Here is a 12,622-nt window from a genome sequence, read left to right on the forward strand (position 1 = left end):
TTCGAACTTGCAACCTTTCGGTTACTAGTCCAATGCTCTAACCACAAGGCTACGCTGCCTCCCCTATACTGTAATACCAGGAAAGAGAGTATGATGTCCAACCTCAGAGACCCCTTGGCGTCTATAAATCACATCGTGTCTGTGATATTTAACCTCCCTCAGCCTCGTATGGCAGATAAAGTAGAGCTGAGACGATAAACTAACCTGACCGGCCACTTATAGCTGATATTACCATAAATAACCTACAGGGTCCTTCTAGAGAAATGTGATGTTTGAAATGAAATATGTTTGCTAATATGGATGATTGTTGATGGGAAAATTAAGAACTACAGCATTAGTAGTAGTAGTAGTAGTAGTATTAGTTGTAGTAGTAGTAACAGTAGTAGTAGTAGTAGTAACATTAGCAGTAGTAGTGGTAACAGTAGTAGTAGTAACAGTAGTAGTAGCAGTAGTAGTAGTAGTAGCAGTAGTAGTAGCAGTAGTAGTAGCAGTAGTAGTAGCAGTAGTAGTAGCAGAAGTAGTAGTAACAGTAGTAGTAGCAGTAGTAGTAGTAGTAGTAGTAGTAGTAGCAGTAGCAGTAGCAGTAGTAGTAGCAGTAATAGTAGTAGTAGTAGTAGTAACAGTAGTAGTAGTAGTAGTAGTAGTAGTAGTAGTAACAGTAGTAGTAGTAGTAGTAGCAGTAGTAGCAGTAGCAGTAATAATAGTAGTAGTAGTAGTAACAGTAATAGTAGTAGTAGTAGCAGTAGTAGTAGTAACAGTAGTAGTAGTAGTAGTAACAGTAGTAGTAGTAGTAGTAACAGTAGTAGTAGTAGTAGTAGTAGTAGTAGTAGTAGTAGTAACAGTAGTAGTAGTAGTAGTATTAGTTGTAGTAGTAGTAGTAGTAGTAGTAGTAGTAGTAGTAGTTGTAGTAGTAGTAGTAGTAGTAGTAGTAGTAGTAGTTGTAGTAGTTGTAGTAGTAGCAGTAGTAGTAGTTGTAGTAGTAGTAACAGTAGTAGTAGTAGTAGTAGCTGTAGTAATAGTAGTAGTAGTAATAACAGTAGTAGTAGTAGTAATAACAGTAGTATTGGGACGGCAGGTAGCCTAGTGGTTAGAGCGTTGGGCCAGTTGCTGAAAGGTTGCTGGGACGAATCCCTGAGCTGACAAGGTATAAATCTGTCGTTCTGCCCCTGAACAAGGCAGTTAACCCACCGTTCCTCGGCCGTCATTGTAAGTAGGAATTTGTTCTGAACCGACTTGCCGAGTTAAACAAATAAAAATCACTAAAAAACAGGAGTGGTGGTGGGAGCACTAGTGTTAAATAGCTGTCATCAAGGCAAAGGTTGGCTACTTTGAAGAATCTCAAATATGAAATATATTTATTTTATTTATTTAGGTTTAACCCTTTTTCTGGGTTACTACATGATTCCATATGTGTTATTTCATAGTGTTGATGTCTTCACTAATATTCTACAATGTCGAAAATTTTATAATTTTTTATGAAAAATCCTTAAATTAGTAAATGTGTCCAAACTATTGACTGGTACTGTACAGTACACACACACACACAGTACACACACAGTACACACACACACACAGTACACACACAGTACACACACAGTACACACACACACACACACACACACACACACACACACAGTACACACACACACACAGTACACACACAGTACACACACAGTACACACACAGTACACACACACACACAGTACACACACACACACACACACACACACACACACACACACACACACACACACACACACACACACACACACACACACACACACACACACACACACACACACACACACACACACACACACACACACACACACACACAGTACACACACACACACACACACACACACACACACACACACACACACACACACACACACACACACACACACACACACACACACACACACACACACACACACACACACACAGTACACACACACACACAGTACACACACACACACACACACACACACACACACACACACACACACACACACACACACACACACACACACACACACACACACACACACACACACACACACACACACACACACACACACACACACACACACACACACACACACACACACACACAGTACACACACACACACACAGTACACACACAGTACACACACAGTACACACACACACACACACAGTACACACACACACACACACACACACACACACACACACACACACACACACACACACACACACACACACACACACACACACACACACACACACACACACACACACACACACACACACACACACACACACACACACACACACACACACACACACACACACACACACACACACACACACACACACACACACACACACACACACACACACACACACAGTACACACACAGTACACACACAGTACACACACACAGTACACACACACACACAGTACACACAGTACACACACACACACACACACACACACACACACACACACACACACTGTTGATGAGGCAGTTCATCGGTCAACTGTCACCTCATGCTGAGATTTGGACCAGAAATGTTCTCATGGTGGAAGAAGTATCATGGTGCACTGAGCAACATAACAGGAAGCATATGGCGCTGTCCCCTGTCTGTCTCCTTCCTCTTCCCTCCTCCTGGATTAACAGGCTGGGTGTGTCTCCTGTCTGTCTCCTTCCTGTTCTCTCCTCCCTCCTCCTAGATTAACTGGCTGGGTGTGTCCCCTGTCTGTCTCCTTCCTCTTCCCCCCTCCTGGATTAACAGGCTGGGTGTGTCTCCTGTCTGTCTCCTTCCTCTTCCCTCCTCCTGGATTAACAGGCTGGGTGTGTCTCCTGTCTGCCTCCTTCCTCTTCCCTCCTCCTAGATTAAGAGGCTGGGTGTGTCTCCTGTCTGCCTCCTTCCTCTTCCCTCCTCCTAGATTAACAGGCTGGGTGTGTCTCCTGTCTGTCTCCTTCCTCTTCCCTCCTCATAGATTAACTGGCTGGGTGTGTCCCCTGTCTGTCTCCTTCCTCTTCCCCCCTCCTGGATTAACAGGCTGGGTGTGTCTCCTGTCTGTCTCCTTCCTCTTCCCTCCTCCTGGATTAACAGGCTGGGTGTGTCCCCTGTCTGTCTCCTTCCTCTTCCCCCCTCCTGGATTAACAGGCTGGGTGTGTCTCCTGTCTGTCTCCTTCCTCTTCCATCCTCCTGGATTAACAGGCTGGGTGTGCATCCCAAATATCACCCTATACAGTTTGTTCTGGTCCTTTTTGTCATTGGTCAAAAGTAGTACACTATATATGGATAGGGTGCAGCTATGTCCAGCTGCAGTAGATCATCACTGTGGTGTTTTAACACCGTTGTAATGTTGTCATAGATTCATGTTGGGACATAAAAGCCTGCGTTAGCCATTCAACCTCTCTCCTAGGGTTAATACTCGCTGCTGGTGTTGACAGTGGCTCTACATAACTTTAGTATGAAATGACATAATTCCCGGGATTATTTTGTGACATAGTTATGGTTGAGTGTGTCATTGTGGTTGTGCTGAATCTCTGTGTCCCTTTGTCACCTGGGGGTGGTGTAATATATATTTTGTCGTATTGTCACATACATTTTCCCAGAAGACCGTAATGAATGCATTTTGTGTGACATCACTGGGTTTGATCTAAAGCTCATTATCTGTCAGCTGTGATTGGTTTGGACCCAGAGGTTTAAAATGTCATTTCCTTTCATGACTACTTTTCGATGAAATGATTGGGTACATTATCAATTATCAACATATTGCTTAACATTACCAAGTACATTGTCATCCCCCGATTTCAATTTTTTCAATTTCAATTCAAGGGTTTTATTGTTAATGTTACCAAAGCAAGTGAAGTAGATAATAAACAAAAGTGAAATAAACAATAAAAAATGTACGGTAAACATTCCAAAAGAAAGAAAAAAAAATTCAAATGTCATATTATGTCTATATACAGTGTTGTAAAGATATGCAAATAGTTAAAGTACAAATGGGAAAATAAATAAACATAAATATGGGTTGTATTTACAATGGTGTTTGTTCTTCACTGGTTGCCCTTTTCTTGAGGAAACTAGTCACGAATCTTGCTGCTGTGATGGCACACTGTGGTATTTCAACCAATAGATATGGGAGTTTATCAAAATTGTGTGTGTAATCTAAGGGAAATATGTGTCTCTAATATGGACAAACATTTGGCAGGAGGTTAGGAAGTGCAGATCAGTTTCCACCTCATTTTGTGAGCAGTGTGCTTTTGAGAGCCATGTCTGCCTACTTTCTCAATAGCAAGGCTATTAGCTATCAATAGCTATGCTCACTGAGTCTGTACATAGTCAAAGCTTTAATACATTTTGGGTCAGTCACAGTGGTCAGGTATTCTGCCGCAGTGTACTCTCTGTTTAGGGCCAAATATAACATCCTCCGTCTCTCTCCCAGGCTAGAATAGGTCATTCTATGACATACCATATATTTTATCTTGTTTCTCCCTCCACCCCCTAGGGATTCCTAAAGGACTGTCCCAGCGGCAACCTGAACGTAGAGGAGTTCAAGAAGATCTACGCCAACTTCTTCCCGTATGGAGATGCCTCCAAGTTCGCCGAGCACGTCTTCCGAACGTTCGACACCAACAGCGACGGCACCATCGACTTCCGGGAGTTCATCATCGCGCTGAGTGTCACGTCACGGGGAAAGCTGGAGCAGAAACTGAAGTGGGCCTTCAGCATGTATGACCTGGATGGGAATGGGTACATCAGCCGTGATGAGATGCTGGAGATCGTACAGGTGAGACATGGGATTTGTAGTCCTGGTGGAGGTCGTACAGGTGAGATATTGGATTTGTCGTCCTGATGGAAGTCATACAGGTGAGACATGGGATTTGTAGTCCTGGTGGAGGTCGTACAGGTGAGACATGGGATTTGTAGTCCTTGTGGAGGTCGTACAGGTGAGACATGGGATTTGTAGTCCTTGTGGGGGTTGTACAGGTGAGACTGTCCATTTCAGTTTCTGCCCAGCTCGTTTTCTGTAGTCAATGCTTCTCATTCAGAAGTGGATGAAGACTTCCTCCTGGTGCCTCTCTAGGTGTCTTCCTGGGTTCCTGTCTTCCGCTGAGTTTTCCCTAGCCACTGTGCTTCTGCATCTGCATTGCTTACTCTTTGGGGTTTCATGCTGGGTTTCTGTAAAGCTCTTTGGGGTTTCATGCTGGGTTTCTGTAAAGCTCTTTGGGGTTTCATGCTGGGTTTCTGTAAAGCTCTTTGGGGTTTCATGCTGGGTTTCTGTAAAGCTCTTTGGGGTTTCATGCTGGGTTTCTGTAAAGCTCTTTGAGGTTTCATGCTGGGTTTCTGTAAAGCTCTTTGGGGTTTCATGCTGGGTTTCTGTAAAGCACTGTGTGACAACTGCTGATGTAAAAAGGGATTCATAAAATACAGTTGAATTTGTTTTAACTAGGCAAGTCAGGTAAGAACATATTCTTATTAACAATGACGGCCTAGGAACAGTTAACTGCCTTGTTTTTACCTTGTCAACTCAGTGATTCGATCTAGCAACCTTTCGGTTACTGGCCCAAAGCTCTAACCACTAGGCTACCTGCCGCCCCTGAACAATTGGTGAACAGCAGATCCTACAGGAGAATAGAAACATCCATTAATGATGAGGGGAAGGAGATCCTACAGGAGAATAGAAACATCCATTAATGATGAGGGGAAGGAGATCCTACAGGAGAATAGACACACCAGTTATGATGAAGGGAAGGAGATCCTACAGGAGAATAGACACACCAGTTATGATGAAGGGAAGGAGATCCTACAGGAGAATAGACACACCAGTTATGATGAAGGGAAGGAGATCCTACAGGAGAATAGACACACCAGTTATGATGAAGGGAAGGAGATCCTACAGGAGAATAGACACACCAGTTATGATGAGGGGAAGGAGATCCTACAGGAGAATAGACACACCAGTTATGACGAGGGGAAGGAGATCCTACAGGAGAATAGACACACCAGTTATGATGAGGGGAAGGAGATCATACAGGAGAATAGACACACCAGTTATGATGAGGGGAAGGAGATCCTACAGGAGAATAGACACACCAGTTATGATGAGGGGAAGCAGATCCTACAGGAGAAACAGAGCAAACAGGGAGAACAGGGTTTTTGTGTGAGCTGTATGTAGTTCAATGAAAGAAAGTTGAGGCAAACTGGTCATTGCTAATTTAGCCTACAATAGCAGAGGCCTACTGTAGTATAGTTCACTGTATCACAATTCCAGTGGGTCAGAAGTTTACATACACTAAGTTGACTGTGCTTTTAAACACTTTGGAAAATTCCATAAAATGATGTCATGGCTTTAGAAGCTTCTGATAGGCTAATTGACATAATTTGAGTCAATTTGAGGTGTACCTGGGGATGTATTTCAAGGCCTACCTTCAAACTCAGTGCCTCTTTGCTTGACATCATGGGAAAATCAAAATAAATCATCTAAGACCTCAGAACAAAATATTGTAGACCTCCACAAGTCTGCTTCATCCTTGGGAGCCATTGTTAAATGCCTGTAGGTACCACGTTCATCTGTACAAACAAGAGTACCCAAGTATAAACACCATGGGACCACGCAGCCGTCATACCGCTCAGGTTGGAGAAGTGTTCTGTCTCCTAGAGATGAACGTACTTTGGTGAGAAAATTGCAAATCAATCGCAGAACAACAGCAAAGGACCATGTGAAGATGCTGGTGGAAGCAGGTACAAAAGCATCTATATCCACAGTAAAACGAGTTCTATATCGACATAACCTAAAAAGACTGCTCAGCAAGGAAGAAGCCGCTGCTCCAAAACCTCTATAAAAATGACAGACTACGGTTTGCAACCGCACATGGGGTCAAAGATCCTACTTTTTGGAGAAATGTCCTCTGGTCTGATGAAACAAAAATAGAACTGTTTGGCCATAATGACCATTGTTATGTTTGAAGGAGAATGGGGAGGCTTGCAAGCCGAAGAACTCCCTGACCTCAATCATATAGAAAACTTGTGGGCCGAACTGAAAAAGCGTGTGCGAGCAAGGAGGCCTACAAACCTGACTCAGTTACACCAGCTCTGTCAGGATGAATGGTTCAAAATTCACCCAACTTATTGTGGGAAGCTTGTGGAAGGCTACCCGAAACGTTTGACCCGAGTTAAACAATTGAAAGGCAATGCTACCGAATACTAATTGAGTGTCTGTAAACTTCTGACCCACTGGGAATGTGATGAAAGAAATAATAGCTGAAATAAATCATTCTCTCTAATAGTTGGTGTCAGTTACTACGTTATTCACCATGTTTAGCCGAAAGAGCGAGTAAAAACAGAGAAAGAGACAGGCAGGCAGGCAGACAGACAGACAGACAGACAGACACGGCTTCTGTATTGTTCTGAGAGCATGTACGGCTACATGCACTGTGTGCTCCAGGATTAGTGAGTTAAATTTAACCCGGGTTTATCCCTCAGTGTGCAGAATACTGGGATTATCCCCTGGTTATGCTCTGTTGAATGAGAGAAGGAGAGACAGAGGGGAGGAGAGGGGGAGAGGAGGAGAGAGGGAGAGGAAGGAGAGACGGAGGGGAGGAGAGAGGGAGAGGAAGGAGAGAGGGAGAGACGGAGGGGAGGAGAGAGGGAGAGGAAGAAGAGGCGGAGGGGGAAGAGGAAGGAGAGAGGGAGAGGAAGGAGAGACAGAGGGGAGGAGAGAGGGAGAGGAAGGAGAGAGGGAGATGAAGGAGAGAGGAAGAGGAAGGAGAGAGGGAGAGGAAGGAGAGAGGGAGAGGAAGGAGAGACGGAGGGGAGGAGAGAGGGAGAGGAAGGAGAGAGGGAGAGGAAGGAGAGACAGAGTGAGGAGAGAGGGAGAGGAAGGAGAGAGGAGAGGAAGGAGAGCGGGAGAGGAAGGAGAGACAGAGGGGAGGAGAGAGAGAGTGGAAGGAGAGAGGGAGAGGAAGGAGAGAGGGAGAGGAAGGAGAGACAGAGGGGAGGAGAGAGGGAGAGGAAGGAGAGAGGGAGAGGAAGGAGAGACAGAGTGAGGAGAGAGGGAGAGGAAGGAGAGAGGGAGAGGAAGGAGAGCGGGAGAGGAAGGAGAGACAGAGGGGAGGAGAGAGAGAGTGGAAGGAGAGAGGGAGAGGAAGGAGAGAGGGAGAGGAAGGAGAGACAGAGGGGAGGAGAGAGAGAGTGGAAGGAGAGAGGGAGAGGAAGGAGAGAGGGAGAGGAAGGAGAGACAGAGGGGAGGAGAGAGGGAGAGGAAGGAGAGAGGGAGGGAGAGAGGGAGGAGGAGACAGAGGGAGGGAAGGAGAGACAGAGGGGAGGAGAGGGAGAGGGAAGGAGAGAGGGAGAGGAAGGAGAGACAGAGGGGAGGAGAGAGAGAGTGGAAGGAGAGAGGGAGAGGAAGGAGAGAGGGAGAGGAAGGAGAGAGGGAGAGGAAGGAGAGACAGAGGGGAGGAGAGACAGAGGTGAGGAGAGGGAGAGGGGGAGAGGAAGGAGAGACGGAGGGAGGGGAGGGGAGAGGAAGGAGAGAGGGAGGGGGTGGGGAGAGGAAGGAGAGAGGGAGAGGAAGGAGAGACAGAGGGGAGGAGAGAAGGAGAGGAAGGAGAGACAGTGGGGAGGAGACGGGGAGAGGAGGAGAGAGGAAGAGGAAGGAGAGACAGAGGGGAGGAGAGGAAGAAGAGACGGAGGGGAGGAGAGACTGAGGGGAGGAGAGAGGGAGAGGAAGGAGAGAGGGAGAGGAAGGAGAGACAGAGGGGAGGAGAGGAAGGAGAGAGGGAGAGGAAGGAGTGACAGAGGGGAGGAGAGAGGGAGAGGAAGGAGAGACGGAGGGGAGGAGAGAGGGAGTGGAAGGAGAAACGGAGGGGAGGAGAGACGGAGGGGGAGGAGAGAGGGAGAGGAAGGAGAGACAGAGGGGAGGAGAGAGGGAGGGGGAGGAGAGACTGAGGGGAGGAGAGACGGAGGGGGAGGAGAGACGGAGGGGAGGAGAGACAGAGGGGAGGAAAGAGGGAGAGGAAGGAGAGACAGAGGGGAGGAGAGAGGGAGGGGGAGGAGAGACGGAGGGGAGGAGAGAGGGAGAGGAAGGAGAGACAGAGGGGAGGAGAGAGGGAGAGGATGGAGAAAGGCAGAGGAGAGAAGAGCGAGTGGGAGGGAAGAGGATGAGATAAGAGAGGAGAGGTCACGCTATTATCACTAAGTATTGGGTGATGGAGAGATATAGATGTGTGAGAGTTGGATGAGGGGTGATGAAGATAGAGAGGGACAGATAACGACAGAGGAAGGAGGGAGCTACCCTGTAAACATTATTAGGAAATCCTTGTGAACTGAGTTGTGAAAATAATGAGTGTGTGATTGTGCGTCACAAAGGCTTGGCCTCTCTGTCGCTGCTACACTTCACTATAGACAACAGGAAATGTCTCCCTAATCCATATCTCAACATCACATCTGGTCATTTTCCCAGCAGTCAGATTTGAGAACATCCTTCAACTGAATGTAATAAATGTTGGACTTGAAAATACCTGGAAAGAACAACAATGGCCCTTAGCTGTGGCATTCATCTTTCAAGAGTCTGGTATTTCAGTTTGCCACTTGTGATAGCATGCAATGTGCTTGTGGGATGAAAGAAACTCAAAAAAACACTTATTCTAGAAAGGTAATATGATATCGCTTAAGGTGCTACGCCCCCCCCCCCCACAATAAAACATATTTTGCATCTTCAAAGTGATAGGCATGTTGTGTAAGTCAAATGATACAAACACCCCCCAAAAATATTTTTTAATTCCAGGTTGTAAGGCAACAAAATATGAAAAATGCCAAGGGGGTGAATATTATTTACCAAATTAGTGGTGGGTGGTCCCTTTGTTATGGTTTAACTGCTGATTCCAGGTACAAAAACGCCTCCTAAAGGTGCCCAGTCATTCTGAATGGGGGCTAATGACTGTCTCGTCAAAATTACACTACAGTGACCTGGAAATACGATTACATTGCTAAAGTAGGCAAATCATTTGTAGGAAAACAACTTTGCCATCATTAAAGATCATTATGATGTTTTACATTTACATTTACATTTAAGTCATTTCGCAGACGCTCTTATCCAGAGCGACTTACAAATTGGTGCATTCACCTTATGACATCCAGTGGAACAGTCACTTTACAATAGTGCATCTAAATCTTAAAGAGGGGGGGGTGAGAAGAATTACTTATCCTATCCTAGGTATTCCTTAAAGAGGTGGGGTTTCAGGTGTCTCCGGAAGGTGGTGATTGACTCGTAAAATTGACTCGTAACTTGTAAAAGGTACTTTAGACAGTGGGCAATGTGATCATGTGGTCAAGAGCTAGCAAAGTTCATAACAAATCGCTAGCAATGCTAACATTAGCCAGCAATGTTTATAAAATATAGCTAGCAATGCTAACGACAGCTAGATCTACTGTCTCTATTATATTATGACAGACCAGCTAGATCTACTGTCTCTATTATATTATGACAGAACAGCTAGATCTACTGTCTCTATTATATTATGACAGACCAGCTAGATCTACTGTCTCTATTATATTATGACAGACCAGCTAGATCTACTGTCTCTATTATATTATGACAGACCAGCTAGATCTACTGTCTCTATTATATTATGACAGACCAGCTAGATCTACTGTCTCTATTATATTATGACAGACCAGCAAGATCTACTGTCTCTATTATATTTTGACAGACCAGCTAGATCTACTCTCTCTATTATATTATGACAGACCAGCAAGATCTACTGTCTCTTATAATTTGACAGACCAGCTAGATCTACTGTCTCTATTATATTATGACAGAACAGCTAGATCTACTGTCTCTATTATATTATGACAGAACAGCTAGATCTACTGTCTCTATTATATTATGACAGACCAGCAAGATCTACTGTCTCTATTATATTATGACAGACCAGCTAGATCTACTGTCTCTATTATATTATGACAGACCAGCTAGATCTACTGTCTCTGTTATATTATGACAGACCAGCTAGATCTACTGTCTCTATTATATTATGACAGACCAGCAAGATCTACTGTCTCTATTATATTATGACAGACCAGCTAGATCTACTGTCTCTATTATATTATGACAGACCAGCTAGATCTACTGTCTCTATTATATTATGACAGACCAGCTAGATCTACTGTCTCTATTATATTATGACAGACCAGCTAGATCTACTGTCTCTGTTATATTATGACAGACCAGCTAGATCTACTGTCTCTATTGTATTATGACAGACCAGCTAGATCTACTGTCTCTATTATATTATGACAGACCAGCTAGATCTACTGTCTCTATTATATTATGACAGACCAGCTAGATCTACTGTCTCTATTGTATTATGACAGACCAGCTAGATCTACTGTCTCTATTATATTATGACAGACCAGCAAGATCTACTGTCTCTATTATATTATGACAGACCAGCTAGATCTACTGTCTCTATTGTATTATGACAGACCAGCTAGATCTACTGTCTCTATTATAATATGACAGACCAGCTAGATCTACTGTCTCTATTATATTATGACAGACCAGCTAGATCTACTGTCTCTATTATATTATGACAGACCAGCTAGATCTACTGTCTCTATTATATTATGACAGACCAACTAGATCTACTGTCTCTATTGTATTATGACAGACCAGCTAGATCTACTGTCTCTATTATATTATGACAGACCAGCTAGATCTACTGTCTCTATTATATTATGACAGACCAGCTAGATCTACTGTCTCTATTATATTATGACAGACCAGCTAGATCTACTGTCTCTATTATATTATGACAGACCAGCTAGATCTACTGTCTCTATTATATTATGACAGACCAGCTAGATCTACTGTCTCTATTATATTATGACAGACCAACTAGATCTACTGTCTCTATTGTATTATGACAGACCAGGACATAATCTGGAGACCAAATGCAGATTCTCTCCTCAACAGGCAGTTCAAGAAATCCCACAGTTCTTTCTGTACATTCTTTCTCTCTCCCTTTCTCTCCCTCAGGCCATTTATAAAATGGTGTCGTCTGTGATGAAGATGCCGGAGGATGAGTCCACGCCGGAGAAGCGAACAGACAAGATCTTCAGACAGATGGACCTCAACAACGATGGTGAGAGAGAGGGAAAGGGAGGGAGGAGGGAAGGTAGGGAGAGACAAGGGAAGGGAAGGATAAATGAAGGGGGATGATGGGTTGGGGTCACTGTCAGGTGATGTAGTTCTGAGTTCTGAACAGTATTTGTATTTCAGTTCTTCCCATAGTGAACCTAATGTTTCTCTTTCACGCTCTCTCTATTCTTGTTCTCTTCTTCTGTCTCTTCTCTCTGTCCTCTTAATATTCCCCTCCCTGCATCTCTCTCCCTGCATCTCTCTCCCTGCATCTCTCTCCCTGCATCTCTCTCCCTGCATCTCTCTCCCTGCATCTCTCTCCCTGCATCTCTCGCCCTGTCTCTCTCTCCCTGTCTCTCTCTCCCTGCATCTCTCTCCCTGCATCTCTCTCCCTGCATCTCTCTCCCTGCATCTCTCTCCCTGCATCTCTCTCCCTGCATCTCTCTCCCTGTCTCTCTCTCCCTGTCTCTCTCTCCCTG

The 12,622-nt window shown here is 44.7% G+C and overlaps 1 protein-coding gene across 1 annotated transcript in view; it reads left to right on the top strand.

Moving 5' to 3' along the window:
- LOC124042660 (hippocalcin-like protein 1) overlaps nucleotides 1–12,622 on the top strand; it is a 79,352-nt gene that overhangs the window by 58,444 nt on the left and 8,286 nt on the right. Inside the window, exons 3-4 of the mRNA XM_046360740.1 lie at nucleotides 4,509–4,790; nucleotides 12,042–12,147. Of these exons, the coding sequence (XP_046216696.1) occupies nucleotides 4,509–4,790; nucleotides 12,042–12,147 (388 nt within the window). The remainder of the gene's footprint in view (nucleotides 1–4,508; nucleotides 4,791–12,041; nucleotides 12,148–12,622) is intronic.

This window comes from Oncorhynchus gorbuscha, linkage group LG09 (genome assembly GCF_021184085.1).
Source record: "Oncorhynchus gorbuscha isolate QuinsamMale2020 ecotype Even-year linkage group LG09, OgorEven_v1.0, whole genome shotgun sequence".
NCBI classification, from domain to species: domain Eukaryota; kingdom Metazoa; phylum Chordata; class Actinopteri; order Salmoniformes; family Salmonidae; genus Oncorhynchus; species Oncorhynchus gorbuscha.